Source organism: Camelus bactrianus, chromosome 10 (assembly GCF_048773025.1).
Source record: "Camelus bactrianus isolate YW-2024 breed Bactrian camel chromosome 10, ASM4877302v1, whole genome shotgun sequence".
Taxonomy (NCBI): Eukaryota; Metazoa; Chordata; class Mammalia; order Artiodactyla; family Camelidae; genus Camelus; species Camelus bactrianus.
In genome coordinates, this window is record NC_133548.1 from 52053386 (window position 1) to 52080650 (window position 27265).

At 37.9% G+C, this 27265-nt stretch overlaps 1 protein-coding gene across 7 annotated transcripts in view; it reads right to left on the bottom strand.

Annotated features, from left to right (window-relative positions):
• NARS2 (asparaginyl-tRNA synthetase 2, mitochondrial) overlaps window positions 1–26848 on the bottom strand; it is a 109288-nt gene extending 82440 nt beyond the window's left edge. For 4 of the 7 annotated variants that reach the window (XR_006721210.2, XM_010973446.3, XM_074372738.1 and 1 more), the window contains exons 1-5: window positions 26345–26847; window positions 23160–23269; window positions 22678–22798; window positions 20406–20546; window positions 14875–14955 (exon numbers count right to left, since the gene is read on the bottom strand). Coding sequence is in view for 6 of the 7 variants with exons in the window: in XM_010973446.3 (XP_010971748.1) it covers window positions 14875–14955; window positions 20406–20546; window positions 22678–22798; window positions 23160–23269; window positions 26345–26485 (594 nt within the window). In the remaining variant the exon portion in view is untranslated. Of the gene's footprint in view, window positions 1–14874; window positions 14956–20405; window positions 20547–22677; window positions 22799–23159; window positions 23270–26344 lie in introns of those variants that run through there. The other 3 variants (XM_074372739.1, XM_074372740.1, XM_074372741.1) reach the window with 3 other exon arrangements.
• Between the last annotated feature and the right edge of the window lie 417 nt (window positions 26849–27265).

Consider the following 27265-nt stretch of genomic DNA (forward strand, 5'->3'; position numbering starts at 1 on the left):
TGAAAGCTTACAATGTCTAATGGGGAAGAAAGAAAATGAACACATAAACTCAAAAAGAAACAAGACAAGTACAATTTGGGGTGAGTGAGTCAGGCTGGGGGGAATGGGAAGGGCAGTACTCGGAAGCAGCAACATGCAAACAGGAACCTGAAGGATGAGAATGTATTTGCTATACTTGGAACTGGGAATACTCCAGGTAGGTTACTGTAGCTTGACAGGATCAAGCATTAGAGAGGGTTAAAAGATTCTGTTAGAAAGGAAGGCAAGAGCGAGACCACTGAAATGCCTTTATAGATCATGATAAGCAGTGTAGATTTTATCTCAAGAACACAGAGTAACCACTGAAATGGTTTAAGAAGGGTTGTGGTATTATGTATACTAAGATTATGCTAGTGTCTGAATGATGGATAGACAGTAGGAGGATAAGAGTGTAAGTCGGGAGACTAATCACGAGGTGAGAAAAGACAGTGGCTTGAATTAGACAGGTAACACTGAAAACAGAAATGGAGAGACAGGATTTATGTTGAGGTAAGCCAACAGGATTTACTGATAAATTAGATGCCTGATTGTGGAAGACAGGGGAAATATGAATTAAATTTCACTTTCAGGTTTTTTACTTAAGCAAACTGAGTGGATAGTAGTAACTTTTACTCGGATGGGAAAAACTAGAAGAGAAAGAGGTTTTGGAGGGAAGGAATCTAGAGTTAAATTTAAGACATTATATTTGAATATATATTAGACATTATAGGAAAAATGTCAAATAAGCAGTTGATTCTACAAATCTGGAGATCAGAAAGAGACACTGGGGCTGGATATATGTTTACAGCTGTCACTCAGTAGGTGGTATACAAAGCCTTGGAACTGGGTGAGATGCCTGGGGAGAAATGATAGACTAGCGTTTCTCAATGTTGATAATAATGTTCTCTAGCAAATATTGTGGCAATCTGAGGGCACTTAGTCGGCAGGAGTTAGGGTTATCCTGCAATATGTACAAAGTCCTATATAACTAAGACCTGCAATCTCGTAATTTTCTATCGTTTAGCTAGACATTTATATAGGTGATTGGTATAAAATTATCAACCAAACAATGCAGATTTGAGCTGCTTGATAAACAGTTATTACTTTTATCTAGTTTATATATTGGGTCTCAGTATAAGATTTGCTTGGAAAAGACTTCAGAGCAAAAACATTTGAAAATCACAATGGATGATTTTAACGTCTCTTCCACTCTAACATTCTAAGATTCAACTCATCTTTCTCTGATCATGTAAAGTTTATTAGTGTAACAACCCAGTCTTTCTCTATCTGTACAATATAATTTTTCAGGAGGGGGGGCGGCCCTAGGTTGTTCTGCCAATTGAAGACAGAAAATGCAGAGCCAAAAAAAAAAAAAAAAGAAAAAAAAAGAAACCGAGAACTACCAAAAATTTTAAAATGTGTATATCCCAGTAAGTTTCATATTATGGGGGCTAAAATCCTTCCTGTTTCTTCGAGGACTTCCAAGAAAATATTAAATAAATATTTTGAATTGCTCTCCATTTATCTGTTCTCATAGCAGAACAAATATAGCTAAGTAGTTTCAAAGTCTCAAGGGAATGAAATTAAAAAAACCCACACAAATCTCAGTCTGTCTCCATGTAAAATATGTAGCAAGGAGAGAGTTATCAGCAGTTAACCGAGTAGTGAAAAGCAATATAATCAACAACGGAAAATTTATTTCACCTTCATAGTTACTGAAGCACACACATCCCATTTTATCTCCTTTTACTCTTTTCCCATCTTTTACTTTGTCCTCACCATCCCCACACTTTCCCCTATTCTATTTACTCATAATCCCAGAGAGGAAAAGTTGAGAACAGAATGCATATCGGCATGGCACAGAAACTTCAGAGGTCTCGAATCAAAACAGCATGCCATTACTCCGTTTTCCTTTGGTTAAAGATCATGAAGGAGAGGGACAGTACTCACCATCTCCAAGCTCTACATCACCAGTGAATACCCTATTTTCTCTCTTTATCCCAATTAAGGGTTTACAGAGAGATTATGCCTTTTGTGATACAGATAATAAAGAATCAAAGAACCCCTGCATTAAACAAGACTTTAACAGAAATCCCTTTTTTTAAAAAAAGAAAAAAGACCCTAAAGCTTTAAAGCTTTGTGTTAATTGTTAAGCCAAATGTCATACAAAACCAGTTTTTGGCAAGACCAGTAGTAGAATACAGATTTCTCAGCTTCTAGTACACTCATCTTTCTAATATATAAGGTAGCTCCCCTATTTTTTTTTTCCAGTGAAGTACAAATAATGCTGTTGGATTCAAAATGCTTTTTTGAAAAAGTGTATTAGTCTCTCATAAGCATAGAATTCCGATCATGTAAAACAAAACAGAGGAACTAAATCTGCCACATGGTCCCCAAATATTTGTGGTTTGGTAGTTTTATGTTCCCCACTGAGCTGTGTCTCAAATGGGCTGCCATCATGCCATAGGAACTGCTATGGCAAGCCGTCAGACTGCATCTCACAGATGAATGCTAACACCAAGGGAACATCTCAGTAATTGCATTCGACTTGGCTGCTTTCGTTACTTTCGAGATGCTCCTGCTACCAACAAGCCTTATACGTAGGCCTTTCACTGATCTAATAATTTCCAACAAGTCCAGTTTATATTTCCATACTTTCCAGTTGCTACAAATATGTGTATCTTGGTGTACACTGAACTTCTAGCATAAAAATAATCTTTCTTAAAATAAGGATCCATTTACATTCCAGAACACCCACTAACTAGAACACCCACTCTTAGCCCTAAGAAAGGGTTCATTTTGGCAAATGTTTGATCAGTAGGAAAGGAAGTTATTAGCTTAGACTGTTTGTAAACAGTCTGCTTTCTTGCTGAGCAGCCTGAGAACGAAAGAACAAGGAAAGAAACAAGAGAAGACATCTGGAGTCTGCAAGATCAGAGGGAGAAGCTGGGGCAAAACAAAAGGTGAATAAATAATGCTGCCTTATTTATTTTTTCTTTTCTTTCACAAAAGCAACACAGTGCAAACTGCCCAAAGTACAATTTGCTCCCAAATGTAAAGGAGTCAGGGAAATGTATCATACATTTTTCTTCACTATCATTCAAAAACAGTAATTTTGGCTTACCAGTTGCAGACTAGGGCTACAGAGATGAATATGACATGGTCCCAGTCCATTTACTACCTTCTTATCCCATTTTCTGGCCCTTCTGTAACAAGGGAAATCTGTTGTCCAGAGTTAAGTCCTTAAACCACTTGTACACATCAACTAAATGAACATTTCCTCCTACTTAAGTGTGATAAAGGAAAAAAGTGAAAATCTTGGGAAGAGGAGGTGAGGGAAATACTCAGGTAGTAATGGCAAATTTGGAATACTGCTTATCAGAGAAATTCCCCTTTAGCCCTCTCTGATCATGAAGCATTGGTTCCAGACACTTCATCTTTAACTCCTAAAAACCTCTTTTGTTCCTTCTTTTCTATTTTTACCATTACTTCAAGACTTGGTGCATATCACTTCCTATTTAGATTTTATGCCAGTGGCCTAATACCGCCTGCTCTCTCTCCCTCTGCTAACCTAGTCTTACTGCTTTCCTCAAAAGTCTTTCCCACGCTTACAAACTATCACTGGTTCTGCAGTGTGTCCTCCATTCTGTCCTAATCCATCATCTTTCCAGGCTTCCTTCCCACTAAACTCCATTAAACATTCAGAAACAGAAAAACATATTGACAATACTCTTCAAACCTAACAGATCTCGTTTCCCCATTTTGCCTTAGTGATCCTCACCCTGGGTGCTGATTCTGCATCTTCCCTCTGAATGTACCTGCCCCTCTCCCTGCTGAGAAACAATGCTTCACCAATCTCCTACCACTCAACTGTATACCGCTTTACAATGTTACTCAACTTTGTATGTACCCATCTCTTCATAAGGTCCTTCTTGGCAAGGACTATTTTATATTTCTTTTACTCCCCCTAAAGGACTTGGCTACCACTAAACCCTCCACAAATACTTATAAAACAAACCTGCACTAAACATTATAAATCCTTATCAAATTTCATTCTATGAAAGTTAGTCCCTTATCTCCCACACCTCCTCCCAATATAAAAATTGAATCCAACCAATTATAACTAAGACAACATATTTTCTTGAAGTTCCTGTGAGGTGTAAAGCAAGCTACTGACACTTGGACCAGAAAGGTTTGTTTACCTTTACCTCTGGCTGTGGTTCTTAAGGATAATCTATGAAGTTCATCATTTTGATGCTATTCAAAAATTATCCAAGATTCGTATTTTGGGGGATAAAAGTATCTCCTGAGTCAAAAATGCCATGGAATGCTTCCTTCAAGGATAGTATCCATAAAATAAATGTCCAATTTCCAACAAAAACCCATTCACCAAAACAATCAAATGGCATTGGCCGTAAAGAGTAAAAGCTCAAAAGTGTTTCTATCAATTCCTAGTGTTTACGAAACTCACATTTTCATTTCATTTATGAGTACTTAACTGAATTCTAATGAATCCTAATTTATGTACTAACAATATGCAAGTTCACATTAAAACAAAAAGGAAAATCCATTTTCTACTTCAATTAGCAATGGAAATAGCCATTTGTAGAAAAAAAAAATCCCCTCCATATTAAAAGTTCAAAGGTCTCTAGCAGAGGTGAACTAGTTAACATAACTACTTCTGGGAAAATACAGGCCAAGAGCAGAGATGAAACAAAACAAAAATGTGCCTTGGTACTAACATGCAAAACCTACTTTTAAAATACACCTAGAAACCAACCACATTTTAGGATCTACCATTTCATCTCTGGTCTAAACCATTATCTTCTGTCCACCTGGATTATAGCATTAGTCTCTTAACTGGTTTTTCTTCGTCTGCTCTTACAACCTACCATTTAGTCTCCATACATTAGCCAGAATGGTCTCATTTAGACACTAGTGATTATGTTACTCCTTTCTTAGAACTCTCTGAGGACTTGCCATCTCACACAGAGTTACAGTTCTTCCAATGGCCTGCAAAGTCCTGTATCCAAGATTCCTAGTGGGCGTGTTTCTGAGTATTACAATGATTAAGGAGAGGTACTGCAGTTTAGTGGGTACTACCAGAGTTTCAAATATTCCATGGAACATTCATGTTAGTGAATTATATGAATTTTGTTCTTTCAATATATTCTGAATTTTCCAGAATGCAACCTTCATGTAAATTAAGGGAAGGCCGTACTTTGTTTGCAGAACTCTATCAAGAATTATTCACCATTTCACAAAATCCAATCACCATTAGCAACAGTGTTATGGTATTTGAGTCAGCAATATAACACATCTGTTTAAGTCCTAATTTATAGCTCTTAAGGTCAGCCACTCTGTATAAAGGCTACTTGTATTCTAAACTTAGTACACCATAGTATTTACATAAAAGAAATACACTAATTATGTTACTTTCACTTTATGTCTTCTTTATATTAAGCTGGGAACGTGGTATTTTCTTCTTTAAATTAAGTGAATAAAAAGCTTATATAACCTATATTTCATTTCAGGAGAGAAAAGGGATTATTACACTATATTTGTTATAAAAAAGAGTATTTTACCTTATCACAGCCCTATATAATGGGCACCTACTCCCAACCCCTCATAACCGTCTGACCTCAGTTTCCACCATTCTTCCCATCATTCACTATGCTCCATCCACACTGGCCTTTGTGGTTATTTCTTGGGAACTTCAGGCAGCTCCAGCCACAGAGCCTATGCACCTGCTGTTCCTCCTGACTGAAATGTTCTTCCCCCAGGTATCAATATTACTCCCTCACATCCATCATGTTTTTGTTTGAATATCCTTTCAGTGAGGACTTCCCTGACCACCCAATTTAAACTTGAAAAATTAATTCCTCTCTCCCTTTCTCCCTCTAATCATTTTTCCCCCTCTTTCCTCCAGAGTACTAATCAGCATGTGTTCTGATTATCCACTGCTGAGCAACGCTGTCTAAAATGTAGTGGCTGAAACAACAATATAATGCTATTTTTCAGGACTCTGTGGGTTGCCTGGGTTCAGCTGGGTGGTTCTTGCTTAGGGTCTCTCATGTGGTTACAGTCAAATGGTTATTGGGACTGAAGTCATCTGAAGGCTCAACCAAGCAAAACATCCAAGATGACTTCTTCAACCACAGGTCTGGTGCCTCAGCTGGGAGGGCTCAAACTGCTGGGAATCACTGTCTCACCACTTAGCCTTCCCACGTGACTAGTTTGGGCCAGCTCAAAGCACAGAGATACAGATACGGGCTTCTCCTAAAGCTCACATTCCAAAAGACCTAAGGCAGAAACTGAAGTTTATGACTTAGCCAAGGAAGCTTCATTTCAACCTCGTTCTATTGGCTATACACAATCAGCCCAAATAAAGTGCAGGAGGGGGAAAAGAATGGTATGAATACTGGGAAGCAGAGTACACTAGAGAACTATCTTCAGAGACAGTTACCACCATACCTAACATACTACAGATTTTACTTTTATATTTTACTTGGTGTGCCTTCTACAAGGATATACATTCTCAAAGAAAAAGACTTCCATGTACTCTTTCACCACTATATCCCCAGTACATGTTATGTACTCAATATTGGGAAAAAATAATTATTGCATTAAGTAAGTGTACATCACTGATTCACCCTAGATGCTTGCTTTTCACCACAGGCCTCTCCCTTCCCCAAACTCCTATCAATTTAACTTTCTGGAAAGGGACCTGGAATGAATCCGGGTTATTTTGTAAGCAAAAAGTGAAAGTCAAGTTAGGGGCAAAAATCAAAGACAGCAATATCAAAAAGAATCACAAACTGATTACTTTGTCCCACGGATATCTCTGATCACTCCCGCACTCAGTTTCTTCTTGTTAGAAAACCATGCTTTGACATTTAATATTTCTATACAGATTACCCTTACAAAACTCAATTAAATATTTATTCTGTCTACAATTTTATGTGTCAGCTTTATCTTCTGGATAAAAAAAGATTTCTTGAGGACCAGCTCATTTGAACTTAAAAAAGCAACTGCTAATTAAAAATTCTCAACATATGATACAATACAAATCTGTGCATACAAGTATATGCCAGAAAAAAACTGAACTAGCTAGTGATTCTCCTAGTTGCTAAAGGTAAAGCAGTTATGAGTATGGGAGAAAAAGGGTGTTGGTCATGATCATCAAGCTTTTTAAGCCTGTGTCTACATTTGATGTTACATATTTAAGAGTTTCTCCAAGGGCAGTACCTTTCAATTTTGACTGTATATTAGAGGCACTTGCAAGCTTTTAAAATTCCCCACGTCATACTGTATCCCAGACCAAGTAATCTGAATTTCTGGGAGCAGAATCCAGGCATTTATGCTTTTAAATGTTCCTAGGTGAATTCAACACGCAGCAGAGACTAAGAATCGCTGCCTTAAACTCTCCATTCTCCTTTACCCTCAACAGTCTCTTTTAAACTAACAGTGGGGAAAAAAGAAACTAGGGAAAAAATTTTTTTAATTTATTCAAAAGAAGGCAAAAAAGAAAGGAATTGTTTTAAAAGGAAAAATGTACAAAGTAAAAAAAATCAGATGGTTTAAAAATCCAAATGCATAAGCAATCACAATAAACATTAGTAGACTAAATTAAACAGTAAAAAGAGCAAAGACTTAGTGATTAAATATTTTTTAAAAAATCTGAGTTCCATACTGTTTCCAAGAATCACATAAGACAAAGAAAGGTTGATAATAAAAGGATGCATGACAGTTAAAAAACAAACAAACAAACAAACAAAAACCATGCCAGACAAATGCTCATCAAAACCAAGCTGGTATGGTTAAATTAATATCAAACAAAAGAGATGATAAGGCAAAAAGCAGTACTAGAAAGAAAAAGGACCACTACATAACTAACAAGTGATTTCACCAAGAAGTGATTCTAAACTTGTGTATACCAGTAACATAAGCCGAAAAATACATAACGCAAAAACTATGAGAAAAAAATGAAATATATACCCGAGGATTTTAACACATCAGCAAATGGCAGATAAAGAAGACTAAATGTCAGTAAGCACGCTGCAGATATGTGCATACAATTAATAATCTTGTTCTAATACACACATATTGAACACTGTACCTGATAACTGAAAAACACTCTTTCCAAAGATACACAGAACATTTATAACACCACAAAAATATAAAGTGTCTAGGAATAAATGTAACAAAGATTCACAATCTTCATTTAAAAAGTTATTATATTCTACTGAAAGGTATTAAAGAACTCCTAAATACATGGAGTAATATACTATGTCCAGTGGTATGAACACTCATACCATAAAGGTACAAGTTCTTCCAAATTGATCTACAGAATCAATGTTATTCCAATTAAAGAGCAAACAGGGTTCTTTGGATCTTATCAAGATGATTTGTAAGTTTAAATGGAAGAGAAAAGGATCAAGAATAGCTAAGAAATTCCTAATATAAGGTAGAAGGATTTGCCTTTCTACCCATTAAAAGACTTATTAAAGAGCTACAGCAATTGAGAGTTAGGTACTAGCACAGGGATATTCTGATAAACTAATGGACTAGAATAGAGCACACAGAAATAGACACACATACATGGAAATTCGATTTATGGCAGAGCTGGCAACTGTGATTCCAGGAAGAGAAATGAACTACTCAATAAACAGTACTAAAATAATTAGTTATCCATTTTGGAAAAAAAAATTGGACTCGTAAATCATGACTAAAATTCAATTCCAGGTAGATTAAAGACATACATGTATAAGGCACAAACTATAAAACTTTCAGGAGATAATACAGAAAGGATCTCTTAAACAAAGTACAAAAGCACAAACCATAAAGGAAAAGATTGAAATCTGACTACATTAAAACTAAGAACTCTGTTTATCAAAAGACCATAGAAAGAAAAAGGCAAGCCACAAACTGGGAGGAAACATTTGCAACAGCATACTCAATAAAAAACTGACACCTACAATATAAAAACACTGATATCAAAAGACAACACAATAGAAGAAGAAATGAGTGGCCAACAACCAGAAGGAAAAATCCCCAATCTTGACAGTTATCAGAGAAAAGCAAATTAAAATCACAACAAGATTCCATTTTATAACCATGAGATTGGTGAGATTTTACAAGACTGAAAATATTGGGTACAGGCAAAGATGTGGAACAGCACACCCTGCTGGTGGCAGTTTAAATTCATTCTTCCCTTGTAACAGCTCAGCATGACAGAACCTTCACTCCAGAGGGATCAGGTCAAGGACACAGGGCTCTCTTGAACACCAGCTCCCAGTAAAAGGACTATCCTAGCAGGAGGAAGAGTGTGCCAGCATTTCTCATCTTGCCCACAGCTACCTGTTGCTGAAGCTAAGTTCTGGGTGAGTGTGACTGAAAGGTGGGGGTGCCCTTCTTCTGCCCAGTGCCTGCTCCTGGGGACAGAGGCTCTGCCTTGAGTGAGGCACTGCTGAGAATATTAGACTTGGATTCTTATGCCCTGTATCATGGGGTATGGGGGTCCATGCTAACAGAGGCAAGCCAAGGAGACCTGAGGCTGCAGACAGCCACTCAACTGGGCACTCAACCCCTAAATTGAGATATCACTTAGAAGTATCCATTGATTCTGCTGTCAGACAAGGGCCCTTGTTCAAAGATTTTCTCTGGGGGTAGAAGTAGCCATAAATCACTTTCAAATCTCTTCCCAAAGGAACTGGCTTCATTTGCAACAGAGTGTATAGAAGTTCACATTTAAGGGTGCTCTTAAAAACAGTGTTTTTGATGAAAGGCCACTGGGAGGAGACTGACAGATTCATTGGAGATAAACAGCTAAACTGTAGATCTGCCAATTTGTTGGAGAGAAATGGAAAGAGACAGCTGGGAAGAGATCTTCCGGGGCTAGAGTAAATTTCAAACACTGACCATGGGAAGTGTATCGTTAAAGGAACCTGAGTTTGATTGGATTAGTCTGTAAAGCAATTATGTCCCTGAATATTTTTTGAAAACAACAGAGCAAGGAGCTGCAATTGGTGGAGTTTAAGAGCTGGATGTGGTCTAGGAAATGAACAGTCTAAGAGAGCACTGCCAGAATCAATGCCATCTCTGGGCGACTGCGGGCACCAAGGCTGTGCCCCTGAGGCACAGTACCCAGAGGCTTCACACTGCTGATGTAGAGAGGGAAAGACAGATCTGTATCTAGAATAGATAAAGAACTCCTACAACTCAACAACAAAAAGACAAGTAAGCCAATTAAAAAATGGGCTTAGGACTGAAATAGACACTTCTCCATAGAAGATGCACAAGTGGTCAACAGGCACACAAAAAGATGTTCAACACCCTTAGTCATTAGGGAATAGCAAACCAAAGCTACAAGATACCACTTCACATCATTAAGATGACTGTAACCAAAGAAGCTGAAAATAGCAAGAATTGGTGACAGTGTGGTAAAACTGGAACCCTCATACATCACTGTTGGGAATATAACAAAGTGCAGCCACTGTGGAAAATAATCTGGCAGTTTCTCAGTAACTTAAATATAGAACCTCACATGACCCAGCAATTCCACTCCTAAATATATACTCAAAAGAACTGAAAACAGGTGTTCAAACCAAAACTTGTACACGAATGTTCACATTATTATTACTCATGATGGCCAAAGGTGGAAACAACCCAATGTATGTCAGAGAGTAAATGGCTAGAGAAAATATGGTGTATCTATACAATGGAATATTATTCAGAAATGAAACAAATGAAATTCTGACACATGCTAACAGAAGCCAGACACAAACGGCCATGTACTTCATGATTTATAAGACATATCCAGAACAGGGAAATCCACAGAGACATAAAGTAGATTACAGATCACTAGGGGCTGAGGGTGAAGGGAATAGGGAATAGGGAATTTTTGCTACGCAGTTCCTGCTGGGGTGCTGGAAAATTTTGGAAACAGTAATGACGATTGTACAACATTGTGAATATAATGGTATTGAACAGTGCATTAAAAATGGTTACTCTGATAAATTTTAATGTTTTATATATATAGGTCCACAATAATAAAAAAGCAAGCCAATCTAATGCCAAACTTCAATACATAGTATGAGATTCAGTATAAGAATCCCCACAACATGAGATTCAGATACAAAAAATTACAAATCTTCTTCGGTTCCATTTTACAGGATTTCAGTTCATTCTTCACTTTAAAGTATTTAAATGTACAAATTCTAGACTTAAATAATATTCCCATTACATGAAGTATTACTCCCAGATTTTCTCAGCCTAATTTAATCTCATAGTGTGTGATCATTTATCTGCCATACTTTGACATAGCAGAATTGTAATTCAAAGCTTAAATATGAATTATATATTAACATATAAATTGTAAACATTCAAAAGCAAAAAGCAAACCCACAATGAAATACCACTTCATACCTTTTGGTATGGCTAAAATAAAAAAAAAGACAGGCAATAATAAACGTTGGCAATAATGGAGAGAAACTGGAACCTTCACACATTGCTGGTGGGAATGTAAACTGGTGCAGCCACTTTCATTTGGTGGTTTTTCAAAATATTAAACATAGGGCTCATGTGATTCAGCAATTTCACCCAAGAGAAATGATATCATATGCTCACCCAAATGTTTTCATGAATGTTCACAGCAGTACCATCATTCATTATAGACCAAGGATAGAAAAAATCAAAATATCCATCAACTGCTAAATGAATAAACAAAATGCTGGACATGTGCACAATAGAATACTAGCAGGATATAAAAAGAATGAAGTACTGATACATGCTACAATATGTATGAGCCTCAAAAACTTTGTGCTAAATGAAAGCTAGACACAAAAGGCTATGTGTTATATGACTGCATTTATATGAAATGCTCCAGATGAGGCAGATCAATAGAGAGCAGTTTAGTGGTTGCCTAGAGCTAGGGGTGGGACCAGGAAGGGACTGTTTAAGGGTATTGGGTTTCATTTTCGGGTGATGTAATGCTCTAAAATTAGACTCTGGTGATGGCTGCACAACTCTGTGACTATACTAAACACTTTCGAAATGTAAGTGGGTGATTTTTTTGGTATGTAATACATATCTCGAAAAAGCTTTTTAAAAACCTGCTCCATTCCCTCATTCCTATGCTAGCCAACTTTATTTCCTATGATTCACAGATATGAATCTTCTAATCTGTCCATCCAGAGTCCAGTGAAAACCCCACCCTCATTCAATTGCCTGACTCTGCTCACATTGTTCCCATACCTGGAATCCTCTCCCCAGGGTAGTTAAGTCACATATTCATTCTGAAGATGTTTCTGAATAAGTCAATCCTCACTGACAATTATTCTTTAGATTTGATACCACTTATGATGAGTAACTCTACAACCTCAAATACATACATAAAGCAGTTTCACCTTACTTCCTATCAACATCTAGTTTTTGCCATAGTTACTTGCCTTTAATCTCTTTTCTCAGAGACAAAATGGTTACTCCAGAATTGTAAAGCTCAAACATAACTATAGGAACTCAGCTAGGGCTTTAAGATAAAGAGGACAAAGTATATAACCAAGGAATATTGCAGGATAAATAACATCATGAGTGAATGAAAAGCATGCTCCTTCCTCTATCAAGCCTGGCTAACTCACCAGCTTCACTGGCCAGAACCTTGACTGCATCTTTATATCTCCCTTAACATTTAGCACAGGATCTTGAACACAGATGGTAACAAATGTCTGCTGAATAACAAATGAATTCTTTGAATGCAACTTCCTACATGTGTATTCAGTAGTCCCCAAACCTAAACAAATATCCAAAATCTTAAAGCAGGAAGTGGACATGAGAAAAAAACTAAAACGATGGGACATCCATTCACTTCTCAACAGTGTATTATGCGTTTTTACTTTGCATTTCAAGGTGGCATCTTACTCCTGCCCTCAAACCTGAGTATGTACCAGGCATCCTTATCTTTAAATAGTTACTGACACTTCATTGTTGTCAGAGCGAAAAAGAGCACTATTAAGAGAAGCAAGAATTTAGATATGACACTTCACTTCACTTCCTCTTTGCTTCACCCTAACAGTGGGGTGCCAAGACAAACCCCTATAACTCTACTGCAGTCAGGAAGAAATCAACACCATGAAGCTTGAAAGTACAGTGACGTGTGAAGTGGGAATAAGGAGAGAGGGTTGGCAGGGACAGTAGACAAGTCTTAGGAGCTGAATTTCTGAAAGCAACAAAGACAGCAGGTCATAACACAAAAACCACAGACTGCTGAAACCTGATTCAGACCCTGACTGTAGGAGCCTAGGATCAACGAATTTAAGAGCCTCTCTTTCTGACACTCCGAATAGACAAGTCTAATTCCACTACATAGAATTCCTGAACCTGGCCCTGAAATACTACAAACATAGAACACCTTTCTTTTGTTTAGCTTCAGAAATACATTTTCCCCCTTTCTATGCATTTATACTTACCTGGTAATTTGCCTAAATTGGTTAGAGGCCAAAATACACATACTGTAATCATTCAGACTTGCTTAGGGGATTTCTCTGAAGCAAAGTAGTTAGCTCCAAATTTATCATTAAGTTTGTAATAACAGATTTTTTTTCACTTGTTTAATTTGGATCTCTTTAATAATTCTCTTCATATTTGTAAAAATGCCTTTAAATTATACCTTTCCTTCCATATCATTTACTTTTTAATATTCGGTGGTTTAGATTAAGGGATCATGAAATGTATTTAAGGTGGGTAATTCCTCTTTACTTCAATATTCAGAAGATTATTCCGATGCAAAGAGGAAACAAACAACATAAATGCCTAGAAGAAAATGTACAATTTAAATACCTAAATTTACATAGGTATTTATTACTTGCTGCCTTCTTTGAACTCATATATATAGATAACACGCCCGCTTTAAATGTTCAACAGAATATTTTTATTCTGCTTTTTTGCACAAGGGTAACTACCATCAAGATTTCTTCAAGTTATATGTGATTATCATTTCGAATAATGAGTTTGACACATCAGGACAACTTCTCCCAGAGAATATTTTGCTCAGTAATATGAAGAGAAACATCATCACCAGGAGTGAGAACATACTGAACCAGAGAGAGCAGTTCATACAATTCTTGTCATTTGATGGAATCTCCCAAATGTATGAACAAGAATCTTGACTTCTTAGCGACACAGAAATCAGTGAATGAATGAAATACCAAAAGCACCACTCATCAACATACATTTCTCTTTGTAATTATTATACCACTGGGCGATGACTTTAAACAGGCTATCAAATTGGTAAATGAGAGGGTTTCAATTGCCTCCAAGTAAGAAAAACTGGTTAACTTTTAAATCACCTGCAACAAGAGCAGGCTGACAATGGCTGGCCCATACTAGGAGCTCAAAAAATAATTGAAGAATTAAAATAAAAGCCTTCATGAAATGATTTATAAAGATTCTGAAAAAGAAAAAATTCACATGTATACTTCTCTATTTTAGCTTATCTCTTAAAATAAGATTTACACCCAGAAATATTAACTGAGGGTTGAACCTACACAAAAGGTATCTTAGAATTTTTATTATTTCTTCAAATTTCTCTAGTTCATCAATTCACAGTTATATAAAGAAGGCAAATAGAGTATTAAATTAAAAATCCACTCCTTTCAGTCACAATGTATGTAATACAACTGGTTGGACAGGAAATCAAAGATCTGTGAATTTTCTATACATGTTTTTCAAAGATTACTATCAAAAAAAGGTCAGGTTCTGATCATGGTCTATCTCCATAACTCTCACTCAATTTAAAGCACACCCTCAAATGAAAAATATGAGAGCAACATACCCCCCAAGATGGGAAGCACAACTTACTTCGACCTGAAAAAGTTCTCCAGCCCCCTCACAGTCATTGGATGTGATTATTGGAGTATGAATATGCACAAAGCCATTGTCCTGGAAAAGAAAGAGAAACCACTTTTCTCAGTATATGGAAGGGAACAGTTCCAAGAACATACACCTTATTCTACATTAAAACAGCCCTAAGAGAAGGCCGTATCTAATTCCTCCCTAACTCCCAAATAAAATTATTGAAATATCAAGTTGAGAGTTTACTATGCACAAAGAATTTTAAATCAGAAAATGACTTAAGCAATATCTAGTCCAATCTCCTTACTTCAAAGACAAGGAAATTGAGGCCCAGAGAGATTTAATGAGAGGCCAAAGTCACACAACTAGTCAGTGGCAGAGCCAGGACTGGAACCTAGGAGCTCAGGGTCTCTCTGTGGTGCCATTTCTTCCTCCCACTTCTCCATGACACTGGTAATGATTTCACACACGCACACTCTCTCTCTCACACACACACACACACACACTCACTCACTCACTCACTCTCTCAAGGCTTCGGCATAATAGTGCTGCCCACATTGCTAAGAGGATGCAAAGTGATCAATATGAAGTTCAGTTATTTTGAAATGAGACCCTCAATTGTAACAAGCCACCAAAAAGAAGATAAATTAAGGATGACAAACAGGGACTGAAGAAACAAACAGCAAAAGAGGCAGAAACGATTTTTGGGAAGTCTGTCATTAAACTAATGGCATAGTGGACTACACATGGCACAGGCTGTGCACTTTCTCTGCCTGAAGGGAGATTCTGAGCAGCATATCCGTCCATTAATAAGGCACCTAACTGCAATTCTTCCGCTCCAAAGTCTGAGATTGTTTCCATTAGTGAGCCACAAATGCTGTTGCTAGTAAAAGTGAAATAACCCAGCAACATCAAGGTTATGCTTCTTTCATTTTGACTATGGATGCAGGCAAAAGGTTACAGGGTGGGGGTGCAGGCAGCTAAAGTGATCTTAAACAGTGCAAAGGCAGAACAGGGCATGTTCAATGCAAACATTCTGGCCCTGAAATCAGTACAGTACGTTCATATATACACATCTAATCTCTGCTAAATTCTGCCATCACTGGTGATATATAAAATATCTCAGTGCATTACCAGGGTCCTCCCAAATCTGCCCATTCCTTCCTAAAAAAGTTGAATTCAAGTATTCTGGCTATGATACAAAGTATCCAGCCAACAATTTGCCTTATGATGCAGACTGATTAAATATTCAAGTTATAAATTAGGATTCTCAGAAAGTATTCAAATATGTACTTGATCTGGGAACAACGTGCCTGAGACGTGCTGCACAGAGCACATTACAGAGAATGAATGAAACAGAATCAGTAGCATTACTGCATAAAACTTTTATCTCGTAGGAGCCAAGAATTATGGACATGAATCATTTATTCCACACGAATGCAGGCAACTGTGAGCATGAGTGCAGTAAACAAAGAAAGGAAGTGAAAAATCCAAAGGAAATGAGGGTGGTGAGAGGGAGGGGAAGAGGGAGGAGAAAATTTAACGGCTGAATATAATTGCCAAAGTTAGAACTGGTCAACTGCCACAAGAAACAACACTGTAAATCTTGTGAAAATAACTGTATGGGATCTTTTTTTAAAAATCACTCAAGCAGTGAGAATTATTCTTAATATTCAAATAATGCTAAACCTTTCAAAAGGTGTCACCAGCTTTTTAAGCCTTACCACTGCGAGCAAGGCTTATCATATCAAAATCCGACATTACCACCAAAAAAAGCTACAAAGGAGAGGGTATAAAGGAAGAATAACAAAGAGATGAGAACAAAGTCCCAAAAAGAGAACGTAGACAGGGAAATAGATTTTTTAAAAAATAGCAAGGCGTGGAAGAGTACTATCACCGGCTACCTTCAGCAGGATGCCAGCGTCAGCACTTATCCCATCCCACAAAGGGGCTTCTAAAGAGAGATAAGAAGGCCAGAGAAGGGGCCAAAAATACTGGCCCAGTTATTCAGAGTCTACCTACTGCCTCTAAATATCTAAATATTTTGATAGATACATATTTGTATGACTAGATATTTGTAAGGCCCTGAGCATCTGAAAATTACAAAACTCACGTACTAAGGCCCGTACACATCAAAGACTCATGGACTATATTTTTCTTTGACACACACAAAACAAGAATCACTATTTAATCACACTCAACAAAAAACAGAATATGACAGCAATTGCTAGCCCACGGCACATCACTGGCAATGAAAAGTGACGGCAAGAGGAGACCAAAAAAAAGAAACAAAACAAAACCACAAAAAACAAAAACCTGTAAGAAGCAATCACAAGAACTCAAAGACACAGCAGTCTAAATCATTCAACAGAGGGCCAAAGAACACTCCCCACTGTGACAGGCTTTGAAGGCAGCACTATATTGAGGACGGAATAACCTGACACTCAGAGGAAGAACCTCAACCCACCAAGAAAGGGCAAACTCTGTTCTACTGGTTCACTTCAGGAAGCCAGGTAACTATGTGATACATTTTAGGATAATTTCCACTAGAAATTAGAAAACATTGGCGCTTAAAAAGATAATCCTATTGTTTGAGAAATTCAGTTCTTGTAAATAACCTACTCCTTGAGAGTTCTATATAGCCAGGTTTTAGTTCTCAGCAAATGTGTTAATTTTATGAGCAAAGCAAGTTATACAGTAAACATTTTTGATACTCAAACCAAAAACCCCCAGATCCTTAAAGTATCCTAACTGAAAGGTACTGCTCAAGTTTCTATTTTCCCCCTACATTTCTAGGTGTGAAATTTCTGAAAACTTTACATTTTAAGTCTTAACGTCGTTTAGGGAGTCTAAAGCAACAAATCATGAAACAGCACCAAACACAGGATAATACGTAACTATTATTTAATGTGTCCTATAGTACTCTCATGATTTCTTTACACAATGCAATCCTGTCACACACATAAGTGTATAACATCTTAGAAGGAGGTATCAGGATTCTATTGTCCAGGCCTTTGCAATTAAAAAAATGAATTTATAGCACTAAAAAGTACCTACCTTTATATCTGTCACCAACAGGGCTAAAATTAATTATTTTCAAACATTTAAAATGTTTTTTAAATTTTAATTTATTTAGCTTTGAGTTCAGATTTTTCTAGTTTCTTATTTTTAAACTGTTTACATGTTTCTAAAAGCTTCAAGTAATAAAAAAATGTAAGAATTAGGTAAAGCCCACTTGTTAATGGGTTGCCAATACCACCACCTAGTGGCCAGAAATCCATAAAACTTCCAGAATTCAAGCAGGTCCACTGACTTTATCTGCTGTTAAAGTCACATGGGGGAAAATATTTTTACATCTGAAAAAATGTCTCATGTGTGTGGTTCAAGTACCTGAAAAGCCATATGGAATTTGCATAAGAAGGTTTATGAGAGCATATGTAAATCCACCCTTTCAAACTATAATGGGATGACATTGTATAATGAGATTTAGTTTCATTGTTTTACTCATTTTTAAAGCCAGGATGTTCTTTAGCTGTCACACCAGAAATTACCTCTTAAGGAGCTTTTCAAAGAGCAAGAACTTTCATGTTATGCTACAGCAGGGCTGGGACTGCGTGAATGAATTTGGATGCCGTCCAAGGGATGGGTATGCTGTCAGACAGTCTTTGTAAATGAGTTGGATCTGGCGAAGTGGCTTAGGAAGAGTTCCAAAACTACATGGAAGAACACTGAACTTTATCTACTGGATCATTCTTGTATTTGGGGTCCTCTCATCCACACGGGAGGAGGGTCCTTTCAACTCATCAACTTACCAACTACATTCTACTGTTGCTTTCCTGGGTTGGGGGAAATAGCTGAAAAGCAAAGCTAAATGAGACAAAATGCCCTTAGTCATTAGATCAATCTAATGACAAACACCAATAACTCTTTAAAATTAGGGCTTCCTATATATAAAATGTCCAGACCATGAGAAAGAAATATGAACTATACTTATCCTCCCATCTGAAACAACAAAAACAAAAAACCCCACAAGCAAACCACATGAAACAATGGTTTTCAAGACATGATATCAGACAACAAAGAAGAGTTACCCCTGAGAGACAGGAAACAAACACAGTGAACCCTACCAGCAGCCCAGCTGACTGCAGTCAGATATTCCAGGCCACAGTAGGAAGAGGGGAGAAATAAAGTGGAGCCAAGCAGACCTCCTTAGTCTAGGAGACAGAACTGAGAGTCTAAGGAGACCAAAATGGCTAGCATTCACAGGACAGAACACCAGAGAGGAGAGAGTTGTGCAGAGAACTCCAGAGAGGTGTAGAGGGTCACCCTGCAGTACTAGGTGGAAGAATGATCTGCACATGCATGTAAGGAAACTATCCAAGGCCAGGAAAAGAATCATCCAAAATGATTAGAGGAAACAGTGCCTGGTGCTCACATGTGGCTTGTAACAATACCTGTTCCCACAAGCCAGACTGGAAGATGGTGTAATTCACAAGGCACTAGGTAAACTACTCAGGAAGGCTTTGCTTCAGTAGTGAGGAATAATCAGACCTAGACTGAGCACTGCTCCAGATTTACTTGACAAGTCATAAAAGCAAGACCCTTCAAGTAACCCTGCTACATACCAAAACAAAGCTTAAGAAGCTTTATAAATACCTAGCACCAAACAAGGTAAAATTCACAAGGTCTGGCTTCTAATCAAAGATTAGCAGGTATGTGAAGAGGCAGGAAAACACAATCCATAAGGAAACTAATTAATCAATGAAAACTGACTTATAACTGATGGACGTATTAGAAGAAAAGGACATAAAAAGTTATTAAATAGCTATGAAAACTGTAAACACTTTTAACTAAAGCTGTATTATGTATGCTCAAAGAGTTAAGCAGAGACATGGAAAACATTAAAAAAAAAAAAGCCCAAATCAAACACTTAGATATGAAACCTGCAGTGTGTGGGATAAAAAATGCACTGGACAGGAATAATAAAAATCAGCATTGCAGAAGAAAAGATCAGTAAGCTTAAAGACAGCAAGAAACTATCCAAAAGAAACACACAGGAAAAAGAAGATTTTTTAAAAAGAAAAGATCAGTAAGCTTGAAGACAGCAAGAAACTATCCAAAAGAAACACACAGGAAAAAAAGATTTTTTAAAAAGAAAACATCAGTGGGGATATTGTCAAGCAGCCTAATGTACAGGTAATTTCTGAAGTCCCCAAAGGAGACAAGTGACATAAAAAATATTTGAGGAAATAATGACTGAAAACTTGACGAAAATTAGGACTCACAGATCCAAGAAATGCAGTGAACTCCAAACACAAGGAACATAAAGAAGACTGCACCAAGGCACATCTTAATCAAACTGCTTAAAACCAGGGATAAAGAGAAAATTTTAAGTAAGCCAAAAAACGAGTACCACACAAAAAGGGGTGCTTGTGATAAACAACCAGCAAAATACTGGTTCTTTCAGGATAATACTCCAGCGTTACAGTTATTTAACTTCTTCATAAGCAAGAACACCTAGAAGCTAAGCTTCTTACCTTAAAGAAAGAATGGATAGCAGCTGTGGCTTCACTGCGAACTCTCAGAATAGAACCCAGAACATTCGTCCTACACCTAAGGTGAGGATATTGTCTCAGATACTCCATAGGATGCCTCTCTTTGTATTTTAAAGGGAAATCCTGCCAATGAAAGGAAAAATAAGTTAGAAGCTACAAAGATACTGTTTTATCAAATCAGTTTCCAGGGCATTTGTTAAACAGTAGTGAGTGCTTTAGAATAAAATTAAGATGCTTTCCTTATTTCTTAATATAACTGAATATGGTCCACATTAATTCTAACAAGTCAGTTAAACGGTGGGGTGGAATCAGAGAGACGTGCATTTGAATCCAGCTCTACTACTTACTAGCTTTGGAACCTTGGGCAAAGTTACTTAATAACCACTGAGGCTAACTTGTTATCAAATGTTTATCTGTTAGCTATCAATCACTACTTACAAATAGAGAGATTAGGATATAATTACGTAAAATAATTCACTGGCTCACAGTTTGGAATACTGTAGACGTTACAGATTATGTTTTCTATGGCTGTATACACACAGCTGGTGTTCAATTTTAAAATCAGTCAAATGTCCTGGAAGCCCACAAGCATTCATAATCAATTAGCGTTATTTATCACTGTTCATCAACACGTACTCTGTCTCAGAACATGAGGGAGGGTCAAAAGCTTTCTGTCATCTGGAAGAGCAGTGTATATTCATAAAAATTGTAAAGGAAATTGCGATTCTACCTGAAAAATTTCCACCCTGCCCACACTCATTTTACAAGATTGAGAAGACAGGAACAAACTTTCAGACCAAAATCAAAGTGTCAATAAAAAACATAACAGGGAACCTAAGTAAAAGAGCTACAGTGGTAGACTGTTTCAGAGTCAGCTATTCTTTTCAGGGCTTGTGCACATACTAATCAATGTCGTGTAGGAATGAGCCCCATACTTACTGAAGTGACAATATGACCACATTAATAGGAATACAAGGACTGCTAGGAGGTTCAGAACTCCCTAATGTCTGAATACTTAAAAATGACACTGAAATGAGAGGGGAGAGTAGGGGAAAGTATCAATACCCATAGAAACCAAGAGAGAACAATTTAAGAAGAGTAAAACATGTGGCGAGTTTTTAATAATAACGCAACCCTCTAAAAAAGCAAAAATAAAAATGGTTACCATCTCCGTTCCTCTCTGGCTTCCAAATTATTTCCAAGGTCTATTTTTCAGAAATCTTAGAACCTGGTTCCTCATTTTACATGTCAATTAGAATTTCTTAGAAAATTACTCAGAACATTTTAAAAAAAATTGCCTATTTGTTTCTTTTTTCCTTATTTTTAATTTCTTCTAATTATCCAAAAGAATAAAAGTGAATTAAAGAAATGTTGTTCCCCTATATTTCCTCATTTTTTGTTCATTAAATAGATGACAGGAAGTATAGCAAAACCACAGAGGAGTCAAACAGCTAGCACATAAACTTCATCTGTGCCACTAATCAGCAGTAGGACCTTATGCAAGTCATTTCACCTGGCTGGGCCTCATTCTCTCCAATTTAAGAAGCTGGATTGATAATCTATGATTTTATTCCCTCTAACCTCTTTAGCAGGCTATAAATGAAAAGCAACTAACAGAAGAGTCTTGCAAGAACAGGTATAAACATGTCTTAGAGTAGAATTTCTTATCTTTGTTCAGCTGAAGCATTGTAACACTCCAGCACAGTCCAATAAAATTTTCTGTGATAAATGGAAATGTCTGTATCTGTGCTATACAGTACAGTAGCCACCACTCGATAGTAGGGACTACTGAGCACCTGAAATGTGGCTAATGCCACTGAAGAACTGACTTTTTAATTTAATTTTTACTAATTAATTATTAAACTGCCACAGGTAGCTAATGGCTGCTGCACACGAAAGTCATTTCAAGGCAGAGCTTTCCTAAGAATGTGGTCTTCCCTAGTATGTCTTTGTCATTACAGCTGACTAGGCATGCTTGTAAAAGTAGCAAATTTCAACAGTGACAGGCACTGCAGAGACGCATCAGAGATGCACAGAATAACATTACTTAGCTCTCACTCCTGGGACTCAGCCACCTACATAAATACTTTATGCTGCTCTCTCCATATTCCTCAGGTCTACAACCTGTTTCAATTGTCCGGGAAGTCACAATCAAAATATTTTAAGTGCCACCTTCCCAATAGTTACACCTAAAACATTGCTAGTATTTTACATTAAGTTTTAACAGCCTCCGTAAAAGTGTCACAAAACATACCTTGGCATCACAATCTCCAACAACTTCAATTTTTTCTGCCTTCAGTTCCACATTTTGCCTTTTGGATGGACTTTTTACCAGCTGCCCTTGAACTTTCACAGAACTCCCAAAAGCCAGTTCTCTATAGTAACAAAAAAATAGCATAAACAAGACATTACATGTAACCCTCCTCTTAATATGAACCTTGCTATCAGAACATTAAAATATTTAATGACAGACATTTTTAACTTTAATTGGGTTAAGAGCTGCATGCAGTTAAGAGACAAGCAAAGGATAGGTGGGGCATACTGTCATGTGAACATGTTAGATAGAGAGAAAAAGATCTTGATTCCAAGTATCTGGACTTGAGCCTCCAAGTTATGAAAAGCAGATTAGTTTAGAAAGATCACTGAGTGGGCAATGTGAAACTTGGATTAGGGAAATGGGGAGTAGAGGAGATTAAAAAAAAAAAAATCAAAGGATTTAAAAACACACACACACACCTACTGTCAAAGCTTGAATCTGCTACAACCTGAAGGCTTTCCAAAGATGTCCCATCATTCACATGCAGGAACAAGACTTCCTTCTGGGATCGGACTGAACGAATCCATCCCTAACGAGAAATACATCTAAACATGAGTTTAAAACACGTCAACATTTTACATTTTCATTACATGTACACATAGAAGACTAAATGGAAAAACAAAAAAAGTTCTCATAATCCTGCCTTAACAAATCAACTGCTTTTAGTTCACCCATATGCATATATAATTTTATACAGTCCTTATCACAATGAAATACAGCTTTGGTATTCCACCTTTTTTTGCTGTTGTTGTTTTGTTAATAAAGCTCATCATTCTGAATCGATACCCCAAACCCCATTAGGTTGATGAGCCTAATTCACATAACCAATCCCCGCAACAGTCTAAGTTTTCATCCTGCCCATGCCCTTCTCCCCTACCAGCACACATAACAGGGCAAATATGTTGGTTCCTTTCTCCTTTTATACCAAATTCCCAGAAGAGAGATTATATAGTTCTAGACTAGAAATATCTTTAGAGATTTTTTTTTCACAAAGTACCATACCAAAAGAGTTCTCAAGAAACTTCTCATTGTGAACAATATTAAATAGCATGTAAACTTTCAAAGATACTCTGAATTTAAATGACAGGTATGACTACAAATGAGATGTCTTCAAAGTAGACCAGTAACACGAAAAACAGCTCTCTCACAGATCACATCCAACTTAAACTAGCACAGAAGTTAAGAGAGAACGTTCTTCTAACAGACTCAACAACTGTGAAAAACATGGTGTCTGGTCAACCATCAAACAAGCTTGGGAGAAATGAGATGATCCTTCCTACTAAGAAGAATTTAATTGACCCTTACTTTCTTTGTATCCCCACCACACCCTACAGACATTGTTATTGAAGCCCTCCTATGACTTATTTGCATGTCCATAATATTTTGAGGGTTTGGGAACCATGCTTTTACTTTTAGTTGCTTTGAAGGCTATTGTCAGGCACATAGTAGATAATCCATAAATGTTTTGCAATGGAAGAATATCTACCATGTACTGAACATCTATGTGACAAGCATTTTCCTAACTTCTTCATATACTGTCTCATCGTCTCCTCACAACAATGACACGGATTATCATTATTCCTGTCTTACAAGTGAAGAACTGAGCCTTATAGGAGGTAAGTAACTTGCCTAAGGTCACACTTCTGGTAAAGGGTAGAGCCTGAACTTGAACCCAAGTCTACCAGGAAGACTTTGATCTTTCTCCAGGGCTACAATGGATAAAATGCAAACTGCCTCAGCGTTGTGTGCAAGGCCCTTCGTAATCCAGAGCGTTTCCAATCAGCAGTCACTTCCACAGCACCGCGGTCTTGCTTTTCACTTGTTAGTAAAAGTTAACTTGCATGAGCACTGTTTAATGTGCTTCTGCCCTAAGCTCTTCATAAATATTTTTCTACTTAATCCTTATAAGAACTTAATGAAGTAAATGTTATCATTTTAGTGATGAAGAAACCTATTTATAGAAGTCAGGATACCCTCATTAAATACTCAAGGTTTCCAAGCATAGAGCTCAAATCCAAATATAGCTCTTAGTTCAAAGTTCCTGTTCTTGTCAACAAGCTCTTCTGGAATGCTATTTCCACTCTATTCCCAATTCCTCGGCCTGAGGAAACACATCTTCAGGACTCCGCTGAAATGTCACCTCATGTAAGAAATCTTCCTTGACCTCTTCACACAATTAAGGACTTCCCGCTCTGTTTTCTAAGTTCTCTATTTAAACCACTAATACTTATTACATTGTTGTAATTACTTGTCATAGCCATTAAACCAGGGCTGCCCAATTAAAAATAAAATGTGAGAACCACATATGTAATTTGACATTTTTTAGTGGTTATATTAAAAGTAAAGAGTAACAGGTAAAATTAATTTAAATAATGTTATTGAACCCATTTTATGCAAAATATTATCAACATGTAATCAATACTAAAAAACACCACTGAGCTTTGTTTGCATTCTTTTTTGTTCTTCAAAATTGGTGTGTATTTTACAATTACAGTACCTCTCAATTCAGACTAGCCGCATTTCAAGTGGTCAGGGCCACAAGTGGCAGATAGCTTCTAAATCAAACTGCACAGAACTAAAAGCAAAGCCTGTAACCTAAGGAATAGGTTCTGTTCTTTTCATCTCTGAATCCTCTCTAGACTAGAACACAGACGGTAGCATCAATGCATGTCGAATTAATGGATTGATGCAAGAAAGGTTTTGATTTGCTCACAGAAAGAATATGAAACCAAAGAAGTGCAAAGAGGGAGAAATTGGTCATACTGCTAAAAGGACATGGGAGGACAACAAAAATAACTGCATCAGTGTGTTTCAGCAATCTAATAAGTCAAACCACCTTGCTTGGCCTGCTCCTTTAAGGGGGAATCTTCTATGTGGAGCTGCTGCAAATAATATTAACAAGAGGAATTATAGCAGCTAACATTTACTGATGGTGGACCATGGTCCTAAATGTTTTGTAACTAATCTTCAGGACTCTGTTGAGATAGGGACTACTATTATCACCATTTTCACAAGAGGAAACTGAGGTTTACAGCACAGAAGTGACATGTCCATAATTAACAAGCTAAGTGACAGACATTTAAACCTACGGAGCTTGATTCCAGAGCTCTTTCACACTGCTACACTCCAATCTTTCTCCTAATTTATTAAACCTAAAGTCATATGCCAAGCCCCATTTTAGGCACTGAGGTGCCTACAAGTTGAATAAAAGTTACGGTTTAGTTGAACAAATATTTACTGTTAGCCATGCTTAAATATCAAGACATAAAACACGGTTCCTGCTCTCAAGGAGCTGTACAACTGTGGATACACATAACGAGAGACAAAGGTAAAGGGGGCGTTCATTTTTCTGTATGATTAACAAGTTTACAGGTAATGCCCTGGTATCATGAAAGCAAAGCTCCAGCACTTTGCAAGCATCGGAACGTTCCCCAAAGTGAGGTAATCAAGGAAAGGAGAAAAACGTGGACGTGCACGATTTCCTGCATTTCCTAACTTACCCCTGCTGGTCGTTCTGCCCGACCCGACTACAAGGCAAGCCCAAATGCGGCTATGCCAAGTCAGTCAACGAAAGGACGAATCCACCCCTGTCCGATACACTAACCTGGACCTTAACGCGCTCCCCACTCGCGTTCTGGGCCCTGAGAGCGTCTCGCACGCTCAGCTTGGCTGAAGGTTTGTGCCTCGGGCAGGGAGCGGAGAAGCAGAAGCGCAGGGCTCGGAGCAGGCACCGGGCCCCGAACATCGCACGGCTGCCCCAGGCCCTCCTCGGGACCAGCCCTGATCCCAAACGGGTTGGACCCTGACTGCAGGAATCCTTCTCTTCTCCCCTCTTCGGGCCGCAGCCCTGCCTCAGGCGCTCCAGAGCCGCCCGAAGGCGCCCTTCCCCTTCACGAACCCCAGCTCTGTCCCCACAGAACCTCTCCTCTGCTTCCCTCTTCCCGAAAGCGTGGAACGCAGACAACACATTCGGCGGCAAACTCCAAAAAGAAATCCGCGCGCCCTGGACGCCCAGAACACCCCACAGTCCTGCGCTGTTTCTAAACCCACGCCCGGACCCCTAGCCGAAACACGCGCGTCCTCCGCCGCGACGTCAGCACGCCAACGCCAACGTCAGCACGCTACGAGGAAGTTAAGAGGGAGCATGCGTACTTGTGACTCCAGTTAAAGAAGAGGCGGGGCGGAGGGAGGGGCGGGGCCAGCAGCTGATATGGGCGGAGCTAAGACACTGGGATTGCAGAGATTCGCTTTGAAGGATCTAGGTAACTAATTCACTTGGGGAGAGTTCTGAGAGGCTTCATTAGCTTCCAGGTGATGCTGAGGGATACAAAGTGAAAGGCAAGGAATGACTGATGCAAAAACAAAGTGCCCAGAAGAAGAATCTTAACTGTTGAGAGGATTAGAGAGAGTGTGTAAGTCTTTTGGAGTTCTGAGAACCGAAAAAAAAAAAAAAAAAAACAGGACAAAGGCCTGCTTAAGTCACAGTTGTGTTGTATAAGATATCTAAACAGACAACTGAATAAAG